Here is a 13,748-nt window from a genome sequence, read left to right on the forward strand (position 1 = left end):
CAAGAGAAATGCAAACATAAAGATGCAATATTAAATTATAATTGTTTGAAATTAACTAAAGCAGAACTATTACTGTAATTATTTCATAGCCACCTTCTGTTGCCATTGCAGCATGCTCCAGTGTTGTGAAAAAGTTATATGTGGATTTTGGACTGTACTGGGGTTGGAACTCCAACCCCCACACCATTCAAGGATCAATTATAATACATTTATATTCTCATTTATACCTAATAGTCATTCTGGTACAAACTCGGTTTCCTGTAGCACAGGTAGTTCTTCCCTGTGTATCGACCCAAGTATTGAGCTATTTTATTTGTTGCTCTTTGTGTCTGATCTAAAAGCAGTTGGTGAGAAGCAGGATATTAGCTGCACCAAAACAGAGTAGTACTCTAATAGGCCTTTTCCCCCCGCCAAGCCACCTGCCTCCACCACCACCATTCCTGGTGAATATTGTCTTTTTCTTAGTGATATCTCTGATAGTCTCAGTTCTCTTTCTGCCATATTCATTAAAATGAACAAATCTCAGAGAGGAGGGATGTTTTTTTCTTTGACTCTAGGATCAAGTGTTAAAGGACCAGCAGCTAGGTAAACAATGCTTGACTCCTCCCTGCAGGCAGTCTTTTCTGTTGGGAAATCATTTCCTTGCTCCTCTGCAGGTTTGCTTGGCAGCAGTGGGCTTGGTGGGAGACCTGTGCCGCGCGCTGCAGTCCAGCATCCTGCCCTTCTGCGACGAGGTGATGCAGCTGCTGCTGGAAAACTTGGGGGTGAGTGAGTGAGGTGCCACACACACCCGTCCACCAGCCTCTGGGGAGGGGTCAGGCCCCAAAGTGTGGCTGTGGGCTTATGAAGAAGGGAATTATCATTTTCACAAGACAATTCTAGAGTCAGATTATAAAATTAAAGGAAAGCGTGGAACTTGGAGAGGAAAACCAGTACAATGCCAAGAAAAAGTAAATATAGAATCCCTCTATCCAGAGGTAACCATTGTTAAGTTATGTGTATTAATAGTTGCTTTTTTTTTTTTTTTTAAGAGTTTGTGTCTTGGGTAGAACAAATTGTGACTTTTAATAATTTGCTTTTCCTGGTTATTTTTCCTTGTCAGAATGAAAATGTCCACAGGTCTGTGAAGCCACAGATTCTGTCAGTGTTTGGTGATATTGCCCTTGCTATTGGTGGAGAGTTTAAGAAATACCTAGAGGTTGTATTGAATACCCTTCAACAGGCTTCCCAAGCCCAGGTGGACAAGGTAAGTTTAAAGCTATCTTTCAGTCCAGCCCTGATTAGAGGAGTAGAACTTTGACAAACATACTATAACTAAAAATTATCAATATGATGGAAATTCTTTCCTTTGTGTCTTACAGTCAGACTATGACATGGTGGATTATCTGAATGAACTAAGGGAAAGCTGCTTGGAAGCCTATACCGGAATTGTCCAGGGATTAAAGGGAGACCAGGAGAACGTACACCGTTGAGTATACAACCAAACTTACATAGTCCAGGGTGCACTTAGTCAAATGGGCTGCGTCTTTCATTCTGTAGCTTCCTTGTAGACTAGTACCTATTGCTACATTATCTAATACTTCTTGAGCATTGCAAGGGATGGGATACAGCAAGGCTGTTGCATCTGCACCAACCTGAGTGGCAGTTGTTGATCCACACACACACCCTCCTTGTGCAACTGAATTGCGTGATTGGGGGATTTCTGTCTTTTACCCCTTCAATATCATGGGCTTTGTTTTTGCTGTATTATATCAGCTTAATAGAAGAGGAATATCTGCTTTTTCTGTTGACTTGAGAAATGGCATGTTAATCTGAGACAGAATAATTTGGTATAATTATATTCAAGTAGTTCTCCAGCCTGACACCTGCCTGATGGGATTAGAGTATTTGGGAATTTTGAAATGGGGTATAGTCCTGCCAGATACGGGACAAGTTCATCAGACCATCTCTTTCTTTTATAGCGGATGTGATGCTCGTACAACCCAGAGTAGAATTTATTCTGTCTTTCATTGACCACATTGCTGGGGATGAGGATCATACAGACGGAGTAGTAGCTTGTGCTGCTGGACTCATAGGGTAGGTTATACCTGGCTTCTAATAGTTGAGTTTAACTTCTGGTGGAAAGTGAGAGGACATGTAAAAAAAATTGGGGGAGGGGGTAGACTACATGGTAATTAATCCACTTTGGTACAGAGGAGATTTCTTCTTTATTGATTGATTGATTTCAGAGAGGAAGGGAGAGGGAGAGAGAGATGGAAACATCAGTGATGAGAGAGACTCATTGATCAGCTTCCTCCTGCACGCCCCCTACTGGGGATCAAGCTCGCAACCCAGGCAACACGCCCCCGACCTGAATCGAACCCTCCACCCTTCAGTCCCCAGGCTGACGCTCTATCCACTGAGCCAAGCCGGCCAGGGCCATAGGAGATTTCTTTCATAGAACCCATGGTATCATGTTTTGAGTTCTCACAGATAATTCATTTAAGACGTTAGCTCTAGCCTCATTTCAGACCCTCCAGATTTCTAATCTCTCCCCACTAAACTCCTTATGAAGGGAATTAGGTATAAAAGCAGCATTAGATCTATGTCCATCCCATATTCTGATGTTGGTCAACAAATTGAGGGTTTCTGAAGCATCATTTAAAGAAAGAACATTGGTTTTGAGAATCTCAAAGACTTGGGTTCTAGTTCTGATTTTAGAGTGAAATAGCGGTGGAATGATTGACTTTGGTAAGTCATTCTACCTCTTTAGACCTCATTTTTTCATCTTTTGAGGGCAGGTGTTAAGACTTATTTATAAGATTTCTTTCAGTTTAAAAAAGTAATTGATAGAAGAAACCCATAGCTAGCTTAGCACTGGTTTCGGAGGCTTAACTCGTAATTATTGAGCTCAATACATCAGGTCAGGAGCTCATTTTCAGGTGTGTTTATTTTGCCCAGGGACTTATGTACAGCATTTGGGAAGGATGTCCTGAAATTAGTAGAAGCTAGGCCAATGATCCATGAACTGTTAACTGAAGGACGGAGATCGAAGACTAACAAAGCAAAAACCCTTGCTACATGGGCAACAAAAGAACTGAGGAAACTGAAGAACCAAGCTTGGTAAGAGCTTGTCTTTACTGCCCTCTTTCTTGTACTTTCTTGGCGGGGCTGGGGGCGGGGGGGAGCGTTTATTTAGATTGTTCTGACAAAGACTTCCTTTCATTTGGTATTTTGTTTTGTGCTGTTTCCCATTATAAGTGCGTCCGAGCAGGGCCTTTGTTCCTAAGCTTTGTACTAGTGGAAGGGTCAGACAACCTCAATCTTTCCTTGAGCCAAATATTTGATTCCTCGTGGTGTTGAAGAACAGAACTTTTATAACTAGAATTCACTGAAGTGCCCACATTTTGGGCCTTAATAAAGTCCTCAATAATGGCATTTCCCCATAATTCTCTTTTCTACTCTCTATTCCCTTCCCCATGCCCTTTTCTTTCTTGACTGCCGTGCTTTAGACATTGCTTAGCTCTACAGAAGATATCCAAAGTCAGAGTTGTCTGACCCCTGCTTGGCAATGTAGTTTTAATTTATTTTTCTCTCGCATACTCAGTTATTTTACTTTACAGATCCCAGTAAAATTGGCTATTTTGAATTTTATCTTTTTACTTTCCCTTCCACTTTCTGATGTGCCAGTAAATGGCACATAGGAAGGGAAGAAAAATAATCAGTCGTTGAAAAGTTGACAAATTCCATTCTGGCCTCTGAGCACTTAATTGTAGGAATCAGAGGTGTTTGGCTCTACCAGCTGTATGTGATCTCAAAGATTGACCTTTTTTCCATCTATTTTTAGATCTTGTTACCATTGGGATGATAACCTGAGACCCCCACTGGAAATCTCCAATCTTTTGAAAAACCCGGAAGTGAGGAGTGTGCACGGATGCTGAATGTTTGGGAATGAGAGGATGAGTGAGTGAGGCTTGAAAACACACCACATTGAAAATCCTGCCACAGCAGCAGCCGCAGCCGCCAACAGCAGTGCTGTTAGTGAGCTAAGTAAGCACTGACTTCGTAGAAAACCATAACGTCGGCCATCTGGGAAGAGAGAAAAACCGATGGATTTACTTATTACAAAAGAAAGCTGTCTCTTCCCAGGAGAGGCTAGAACTAGCTTTTCTGTCTTTTGGCCGGTGTTGAGTGAGTGGAATGACTAGTTTGCGAGAGGAGGAGGAGAAGGAGGAACTGGGTTCAGCTGTGGTGCTTTGTTGTAAAAGGCAGCCTGGCCTTTGCTACTGATAAGAAAGATGGAGCCTGGGTCTCGAGCCCACCTTTGGTGTACCTTTGCCATACGGTACTGTATGTGTGCCGGCTAAAAGGAGGGTGAGGGATTCTTTACAGTCTGAGAATGAGTGTGTGTGAATGAGGCGGTATCCACATTCTCAACTTCAAGTCATTGCAGTTTCTTTTTCCCAGAAAAAAAGGGGTTAGACATTGCATTTCATAAAACTAACAGAAGTTCTGTCTACTGATGCAGCACAAGAGATGTAAAAAGGGGAGGGGGGATGCTCTTTAGGTTTCATTTTTTTGTTTTGTTTTTTAATTATCTTCTAGGGAAAACACTGACGAATGTTCAGAGCTCCCATTCTGATCTATCTCATCAAGGCGCCTTTCCTAATAATATGGTTCAACTGTGAATGTAGAATTGGGGGGAGGGGGGAGAAAAAGAAAACTCTGGAGTTAGATGATATAGAAAAAATAAAAATACAATTGTTACAAATAAAGAATGCAGACTTCAAAAACAAAAGAAAGCCACAACCCCCCCAAAAAAAACAAAATTTAAATGCTCAGATTGGCAGCACAAAAGAAACGTTCTCTTCTGACGTGTATCAAGGCAGTCTGAACGCCCCCAGAAAATTGTGCCAAAGAGTTTAGAAAACAAATACACAATAAAGTAAACACACACACATACAGCAAACTTCAGGTAACTATTTTGGATTGCAAACGAGGATAAATTTAATGTTCAAACAATCTGATAAAATAACCATTTGGAAACTGCTTGGCCTTCTGTTCTCTTATTTGATTGACTGCAATGCGGTATTGGTCTCTTGCTGCACTTCAAAACCAACCACCACCAACAAAAGAATATATAAGTATACATATACATATACTTAGACTAGAACTCTTGTGATGAAAGTGGCACTTGAAAAAGGTTATATTTTTCCACTGAAGTTGAAGATTAATAAAATGGTGTCAAACATTCCCCTGGTCACACGCTTTAATATTTTTTTAAAAGTGTGATGTGCTGTGATAACCATAAATCAGACTTAATTATGTTCCCTTTACACAGGGAACAGGGCACCCTGAATTTGGGTTTTCGAATCTCAGCAATAAGGGATGTGGGTGAGCTTTGATCCTCTTCTGGTTTTGCAGTTATTAGAGGAGTTTTTGCTGGCGTTTTGAATATGCTGCTTTCAAAAACACCCAAGGAAGATTTTTAAATGCTTCCTAGTATTTGGAGGATTGAAAAACAAGACCTTAAAATTCCCACTTTCATTTTCATTCTAGCAAAAAATAGGGGCTTATGTATTTCTCTGCCATTTCCCCCTCCCTGTCCAAGCCTTCCATTCATATGTGGGTTTGGCTCGGTTTTGCCCATCCATATGGCAGCATCTCTAATAGCTCTTGTACAGGGTATCAGATATTGTGCCTTTTGGTGCCAGGTTCAAAGTCAAGTGCCGATCTATGAACCAGTGTACAAAAAATAAATCCAGGTATTTGAAGAAAAGACGCTCCATTGTGAATAGAGTGCACCAGCTCTTAAGCCCTAAGAAGAGACCTGGCCCTCTAATGCCTTGTGTAAATTTTAGTTGTTTCTTGAGGGAGAGGGTATACTAACCATTCCTGGTAGACAGGGTTTGGTCAAGGCTTAGGGATGCGGCAGGATTATTGGGGAGAAAAAAATGATCATTCCTCAGTGCTACCCATTTCTGTCCTGTGTGGGCTGCTTAGCTAGACAGCAGGAGAATAAAGTACACCAAGAACCATAATGAAAACAAAACCTTGCGTGTGTTTTGTCATTTTGTTCCAGGGAAGCAGTTGACAAGTGCTGTTATTAATGCTTTCTCCCAGATCCATTTAGTGATGGAGAGGAGGAAAATGGGCTGGTTGGATTGTGGTCTTGGTGCCTCGCAGTCATTCTGCACTGGTTATGCATTTAATCTAGTTACCTTTGGCTAGTGGGTATTCCATAGTCTGGGTATTTGTCCTTAATCAATTGTACCACCTAAGGCAACTGGATGCAAAATACATTCTACCCACTCTTGTCTGGGCCTTCCCCACCCTAGTCTTGGCACATTCCTTCAAGAATGTAGTTACCGTCTGCTTGGGAAGATGTCAGTGCAAATGTGAAGAAAATGGACATCGGACTAGGCTTTGGTTTGCCACAGTGGCAGCTGCCTATATCAATTACAATTACATTTATTATTAATTTTGCTTTTCATTTTTCCAGTTCCCCTCAGCTCCCCTCTGTTGAAATGTTGGCTGTCAAGAGGCAACTGTGATGCTGCCTTAGGGACTTGTGGAGAAAGGGAGGGGAATTGCTCAGTGTAGTGTTTCACTTTCAAAACCAAGTAATCTAGTCACTCATATTTAAGAAGTGTGTTAGTCTGACTTTAAGAGAAATCCAAACTCCATCAGCTTTTGATAGCATCTTGGTTTTCGAAACAACTTCAATCTGTAATTGGCATTTAAAATGCCCTTGGCATGCCAGTCTGTGATGGCATTGAAGACCTGTTAAAACACTTGAGCCCAACTTTATTAACCAAAACTGATACCACCACCTTTATCTTCTAAATAAAGTCCGCTTTATTTTTATTTTCAACATTTTGCCGCTTCATTTTTGGTTCCAGATGGTGTCACCTTGGAAGTGAAATGAATGGTTTGAAAGAAGCTAGAACGTGTGGTGGTGGTGTGTGTGTGAGTTTGGGAGAGGAAGGACAGACACATCGGTCTTAAAAATGGACTGTACATAATGTAGTGGGAAATACAAACATTCCCACAAATGAGGTAGTGCGAAGGTACTACATGGAGGAGGTGTCCTGTTCGGAGAGTGTGAAACTGCTAAAGATTGGCCTCGTGCATATTTTCCAGGTTAATGATCTGGGCTGCTAAAAGGCTCATCACAAAGATTGGCTTTTTAACTTAGGTTGCAACATGTATTTAATTTCTACTTCCACTTTTGCCCCAGAAACTTGTAGAGAAAAGAACACTAACTTGGGATTTAGGAACTGGGTCCTTTCCTTCACCCTGCTGCTTAGGAGCATAGGGGCACCTGCAGGCTATTTTATGGAAACACTCACTTGATTAGTTTACGTTAGGCAAATAAAATGAGGGCTAACCTTAATTCTACCTAGCCTCCTTGTAGCCTTTTACCTTTTCTAGATGCACACACTTGTCAAGAAATTTTGATCATGCCTACTCCCAACTGTTTATAAATCCTATACCTGTACTACTGTACCCATATATTGTGTATTCATAACAAAAATAGAATTAAAGAGCAATTAATCAAAAAGTAAATATAAACAAAAGTTCTAATGTTTTTATGTCCAATTTTGGAGATTACTCTGTTACAGAGGTAACTTGTAATTCTAATCAGACTGCATTAAATCCTGAGTGATGGTAATTGACCAAGGACATTTCTCCAGTAAAGGTGTACTTGGAAAATTATATCAATTGATTATCCAATGGCAGGGAGAGATTCCTTTCCCTGCTAAATTTGTTTTTTTCCTTTTCAACATTTCTCCAGATAACTCCCCATTCCCATATACCCGCTTCCCAGCAAACACTCAAAAAGAACACAACAAGGTTACAATTCCACCAGGCTTCCAGCCTGAAGTGAAACATAGTACTAGTAAACATTGAGATTTTGTTTGTTCTGTTATAGCTTTTTAAATTTATTTAAGGGAGAGAGAGAAACCTTGGTTGCCTCCCATATGCACCCTGACCGGGGATCAAACCCGCAACCTCTGTATATGCCCTGACCAGGAATCAAACTGGTGACTGTTTGGTGCATGGGATGATGATCACACCAGTCAGGGCTGTTCTATAGTATCTTAACTAGAGGCCCGGTGCACGAAATTCATGCACTGGAGCCGGGGGAGCAGGTTCCTGCACCCTCTCACAGTCCGGGACTCCTTGCTCCTTAACGCTCTCCTGCTTGCTGCTCCTTAGTGCTGCTGCCACCACTGCTGCACTCACCAGCTGTGAGCCCGGTTTCTGGCCCTGTGGGAGCACACTGACCACCAGGGGGCAGCTCCTGCATTGAGCATCTGCCCCCTGGTGGTCAGTGTGCATCATAGTGACTGGTCATTCTGGTCTTTCTGCCATAACAGTCGCTTAGGCTCTTATATAGATTCTCAGCAACTTGAACGGTCACTATTCCTGTTTACTGCTGCAGTTAGGAGGGGCAGAAAGATTGACACCAGACCAAGGTCACATGAAGCTTGAATTCAAACCCAGGTCTGGCAGATACCAAAATCCAAGCTTTTCTCACGTTTGCCCTAGACCAGTGGTCGGCAAACTCATCAGTCAACAGAGCCAAATATCAACAGTACAACGATTGAAGTTTCTTTTGAGAGCCAAATTTTTTAAACTTCTAACTCCACTTCTTCAAAATAGACTCACCCAGGCCGTGGTATTTTGCGGAAGAGCCACACTCAAGGGGCCAAAGGGCCGCATGTGGCTCGCAAGCCGCAGTTTGCCGACCACGGCCCTAGACTGATGCTATCAGCCATCTTACAAGGGCTCATGTACATATTTATAATATGCATCTATTTCCTTAATAGGACTATTTAGAAGTTCTATTTTAAATAGGACTATTTAAAATATTTTATATTTGTTGCTTACTGATTTTTTGCCAGTTTGCCCAACTATAATGTAAGCTCCCTAATGCAGGGACCTTGGCTGTCTTATTTATTGCCATATCCTCAGACTGGAGCGGCATCTGACGTATAGTAGACCTTCAATAAATATTTGTTGAACTAATGACATGTCAGTACAGGGAGATTCTGGAATGGCATCAGCCTTTGAAGGGCAGAGCATCCAGGGACTTGGGAACAGCAGGGCCTCAGAAGACGGGCTCCTAGTCTCCCGCTTCTCATTTGCTGGGTGTTTTCAGGCTAGTCTCTTAACCTTGGGTTAACTGGAGGGTTGGGAACAGGATGAGTCAATAGTTAATCATTATATGGTGTCCATTTTTTGCATATGTCAGGCTAGTAATAAGCATCATAGGTCGATTACTAGTAATAAAAGTGATCCCCACTATAACAAAGGCATCATTTTCATCCCATTTTACAGATAAGGAAACAAGCCCAAAGAGGCTCAGAACCTTGCCCAAAGTCACATGGGCTAGCAAGCAGTGCTGATTTCACAGGCTCTGCTTGTCCCAGTGGGCTGTTGCAGAGCCATGTGGTAGGAGCAGCAGATGGGTCTCTGCTCCCAAAGTTTAGTTTGTGGTGAAGCAGCGAGAGCCCTGGATGAAGTTTTGTAACTAAATAGCAAAGCCATTTTGTCTTGATTCTATTACGAGGTCCATTGTCAACCTTTGGCAACTGTCAGACTCTCCATTCGGGGACGAATGAAGTCAGCTTTCTTCGCCATTGGGATTTGAACCATCTTCTGCACTTCTGCTGTTTTCCCTCTGAGCTGGAAGCTTTTGGGAACCAGGGCTGGGGGTGGGATATCTGTTGGATGGAGCTGCTGAATTACCCCAGTGCTGTCAGCTGACCCTGGCCAGCGTATGTGGGCAGGAGGCCTTCCGTGTCTGAGCTATTCTCTCCCCAGGTGCTCGTAGGCCCCACGTTCCTGAGCTGAGCTTTCCTCAGTGTGAAATGTACCTTCTTTTCTGAAAGGAAAGCACATCTCCGCTTTGGCACCCTGCCTGGGCTCTGGACGCAGAGGGGCAGCTTGTCACCATCCTGAAGGAAAGAGGAATGAGAAGTGGCTCTGTATGAATAAGCTCTCCTTAGCAATAAGCAATGCCTGCTGTTTTCTGAGCTCTGCCCTTCAAAATATGGTACAGTTTTATTAGTATGACCTTGGGCAGATTCAACTTTTCTGATCCTCAGTTTCCTCATCTGTAATATAGGAATCCCAATGAAAGAAAACGCACATGAAGTTCTTAGCACAGGGCCTCACACATGAATTAATAGATTGAGAACTATTAAGGATGTGCCAGGCCCTGTTAAAGGCACTGGAAAATGAAGCAAATAAAATACCCATCCTATGGAGTCCACATTCTAATGGACAATGCCTCATAAGTATTCAAAACTGTAATATTATAATAATTATAATATCATTTTTTTTGGAAAATTCTGTTTGGGAGATAGCAGAAAGGAATGTGGTTGTGGAGAACATGAAGCACAAAGAGTTATTAAAACAATTTCCAGTCAAACCTGGCTAATTTGATTAGAGGGTGTGCGTTGCCCCCAAAGGAATTTGGGGATTTGGTGAAGAAGTAAAGGTCTTTCTACTACTGCGCAAACCTCTGATTTGATGGAAGCTGCAGTTGGAGTCCCAGAATGGTTCTGCATCGAACCCTAATTTCTAAGGTCTAGAACTGGAGGACGAAGGTGGCACCCGGGTCCTGTATTGTCACATGTGTCTAATCAATGTTCCTGCCTGCCTGGTTCTATTTGAGTCATCTGGGTTTTATTTTCATTCGATCTCTTTGCCGGCTGCTAACAAACACCATCTCCTCCTACTCTTTTCAGGCAAGAATGGGACCAGAAAGACAAAGTCTTTCTCCAGAACAAGAGTCCTGGAGTGGGAGATAGTCTCTCCCCAGTGGTTCCCAAGGAGAAACATGCAGGGGTGACTCAGGCCCTGCTTTGGGGTTGTCTCTCCTACCAGTAACTAGTGGAGGCGGGTCCTCTCTCACTGTGCCTGTGAGCGCCTTCTAGAAATGTTTACAACTCTTGCCTGACCAGCTGTCTGCCGCATCCCTCCTCTCCTTCTCCCACCTTAGCTCCTGCCTCACTTCCCCTTGCCCATGGCCATGGGTTTTCCCATTTTCTGCCTCCAGTGTGATGAGCCCTGATAATATCATGGTACTTAAAGGAATTTAGACCAGTCTCCCGCTTTTTCAGGTGAGGAAACAGGTCAAGAGAGGGGAAGTAACTAATCCAGAGTCACACCGCTTCATTCCTTTATTCACTCAACCGAGAGCACTCCTTACCCTTTAAGATTTAGCTTAAGCCGAAACCGGTTTGGCTCAGTGGATAGAGCGTCGGCCTGCGGACTCAAGGGTCCCAGGTTCGATTCCGGTCAAGGGCATGTACCTTGGTTGCGGGCACATCCCCAGTAGGGGGTGTGCAAGAGGCAGCTGATCGATGTTTCTAGCTCTCTATCCCTCTTCCTTCCTCTCTGTAAAAAATCAATAAAATATATTTAAAAAAAAAAAGAAAATAGATGGTCCCTGCTTTCAGAACTGTCCTGTTTTAGCCACAGAACCAGAAAATTCGGAATGTGAAGGTATCAGGTCCAGATTGGGGATCCAGATTGGGGATCCAGATTGGGGATGGGGACAGGGTATTTTAGGGGCACCTAAAACAGTCTTAATCTGCCCAGCCAGCTTGGCTCGGTGGTTGAGCATCGACCTATGAATCACGGTTCAGTTCTCGGGCAGGGCATATGCCTGCCTGGGTTGCAGTCTCAATCCCCAGTGAGGGGCATGCAGGAGGCAGCCAATCAATGATTCTCTCATTATTGATGTTTCTATCTCTCTCCCTCTCGGAAATCAATAAAAATACATTTTAAAATAATAATAAAACAGGCCTACTCTCTCTGGGGCTTTTGTTACCAACTGCTTAGAAGCCAGGATAAACCATTTGGCTGGGACTCAGGCCTGTGTCCTGAGCAGCCCAGCAGCATCAGGGGCTGACAACTCTAGAGAGTGTGCTCCCCTTCCAGTGAGGGGGGGCTTGGCAGGCAGTTTCCCAAGTCCAGCTGGTAGCCAAGTCCACATTCATGATAGCCCCACCCCTTCCAGCCTCACTTCCCATCTTTTACCTGGTCTTCTGCTTCAGCACGGAACCTGTGCAGCATTAAGGAAGGTGACACCTGCCTGGCCTTCAGGATTAGTGGGGTGACAGATGTCCCAGCTGGGTAGCCTCATACCCAGAGGGCAGATGGGTTGTCCCACATGGCCCAGGGAACACTAGTGCCCCAGAGAAGCGGATGGTCTGCCTTCTTGTTCAGGGAGGAGAAGGAAGAGGAGGGGGAGGGGGAGGGGAAGGGGGAGGGGAGGGGAAGGGAGAGGGGAAGGGGAGGAGGAAGGAAGGAAAGCAGTGAGAATCCCTTTCTTTGAAGAGAAAGAGTCCAAGCCCCTGCTGGCTCTCCTGGGAGAAGCTCACCCCTCAGTCCAATCTCCTCCCTACAGTGGGGCAAGATGGTAGTTGCTGCTGCTGTTTCTCAAAGCTCACAGCATGCAAGAAATCTTTTCTTGCCGAAACCGGTTTGGCTCAGTGGATAGAGCGTAGGCCTGCGGACTGAAAGGTCCCAGGTTCGATTCCGGGCAAGGGCATGTACCTTGGTTGTGGGCACATCCCCCGGTAGGGGGTGTGCAGGAGGCAGCTGGTCGATGTTTCTCTCTCATTGATGTTTCTAGCTCTCTGTCCCTCTCCTTTCCTCTCTGTAAAATATCAATAAAATATATATATATAAAAAGAAATCTTTTCTTTCCTCCTCTTCCCTTTCCAGATTCACCCCTCCACCCCACCCGCCAGGAGCCATAAAGGTGGACTCGGGCCCCAGCCACCTGAACCCTCCTTCCAGCTAAATGCTGAGCCTGCCCAGAGCCCCCGCCCGCCGCCTTACACCAGGGTTGGCTGCTCTGGGCTTAGCCGGAGTCCTCCAGCTTCCTCCATCATCTCCTACCTGCAGCCCGGCTGACCAAAATGACTCAACACCTTGAGTGTCACCGAGCAGTTTTAGCTTTCATGCCCATGGTCACAGGGGCTGGGAATCATCTCCAACTTGATTCAGAAAGGTTAGGCAACTTGCCCAAGGTCACACAGTGGGAAAGTGGCAAAAACAATCAAACCAAAAACCAAACTCGCCTCTCCTGCTCAGTAGTTTGGCAAGTGCTGAAATAATCTTTGTGGGAAGGGTGAAATCTGCTGTTTCTTCCTTTCGCTGGCCTGTGGATGCTTCTGTGTGTTGGGGAAGGGGATTGTGTATGTGTGTGTGTGTTTGGGGGGGGGGGTTACGGGGGGGCGCTGTCCCTTCCCAAATGAACCTTTGACCTCCTTAGTTCACTTTCGCTTCCGAAGAAGTTACTGCTTTAACTCATCTCTCCGACTGGACTCTACGGTGTGTATCTGATCAGAGCAATGCCCAATGGCGATGAAGAGTGGGTCTAATGTTTTCCTTCCCAAAAGAGCAAAGACTCCCCCCCCCAATCCAAATAGCCTCACTCTTCCCCAAACTGTGTAGCCCTGAAGCCAAATCAAAGCAGCACCTGACCCTGGCACAGCCCGCAGGTGCCCCCAACACACCACCCAAGCCCCGCCACGCTGCGCCGGGGAGGCGGCGGGGAGGGCGGCGGGCGCGGGGCGGGGGCGGGGGGTGCCGGGCGCGCTGCCAGGCGGGCCGCACCGCGGGGGCCGGCCGCCCCTCTCGCCACGTGGTGGTGGCGGCGGCGGGGTCCAGGGCGCCTTCCCAGCTGGAGAAACCCGGAGCAGCCGGAGAGGAGGAGGAGGCGGCGGCGGCGGCGGAGG

General features: G+C 44.9%; 1 protein-coding gene across 2 annotated transcripts in view; it reads left to right on the top strand.

Moving 5' to 3' along the window:
• Positions 1 to 6,857, top strand: part of KPNB1 (karyopherin subunit beta 1) — a gene marked incomplete at its 3' end in the record, with an annotated part of 28,415 nt that extends 21,558 nt beyond the window's left edge. Inside the window, exons 17-22 of one of the 2 annotated variants that reach the window (XM_079798446.1) lie at positions 657 to 764; positions 1,103 to 1,246; positions 1,362 to 1,467; positions 1,962 to 2,076; positions 2,941 to 3,102; positions 3,827 to 6,857. In XM_079798446.1, the coding sequence (XP_079654572.1) occupies positions 657 to 764; positions 1,103 to 1,246; positions 1,362 to 1,467; positions 1,962 to 2,076; positions 2,941 to 3,102; position 3,827 (636 nt within the window). Of the gene's footprint in view, positions 1 to 656; positions 765 to 1,102; positions 1,247 to 1,361; positions 1,468 to 1,961; positions 2,077 to 2,940; positions 3,107 to 3,826 lie in introns of those variants that run through there. The other variant, XM_079798445.1, reaches the window with a different exon arrangement.
• Between the last annotated feature and the right edge of the window lie 6,891 nt (positions 6,858 to 13,748).

The sequence above is a fragment of the Cnephaeus nilssonii genome (genome assembly GCF_951640355.1).
Source record: "Cnephaeus nilssonii genome assembly, chromosome: 19".
Lineage (NCBI taxonomy): Eukaryota > Metazoa > Chordata > Mammalia > Chiroptera > Vespertilionidae > Cnephaeus > Cnephaeus nilssonii.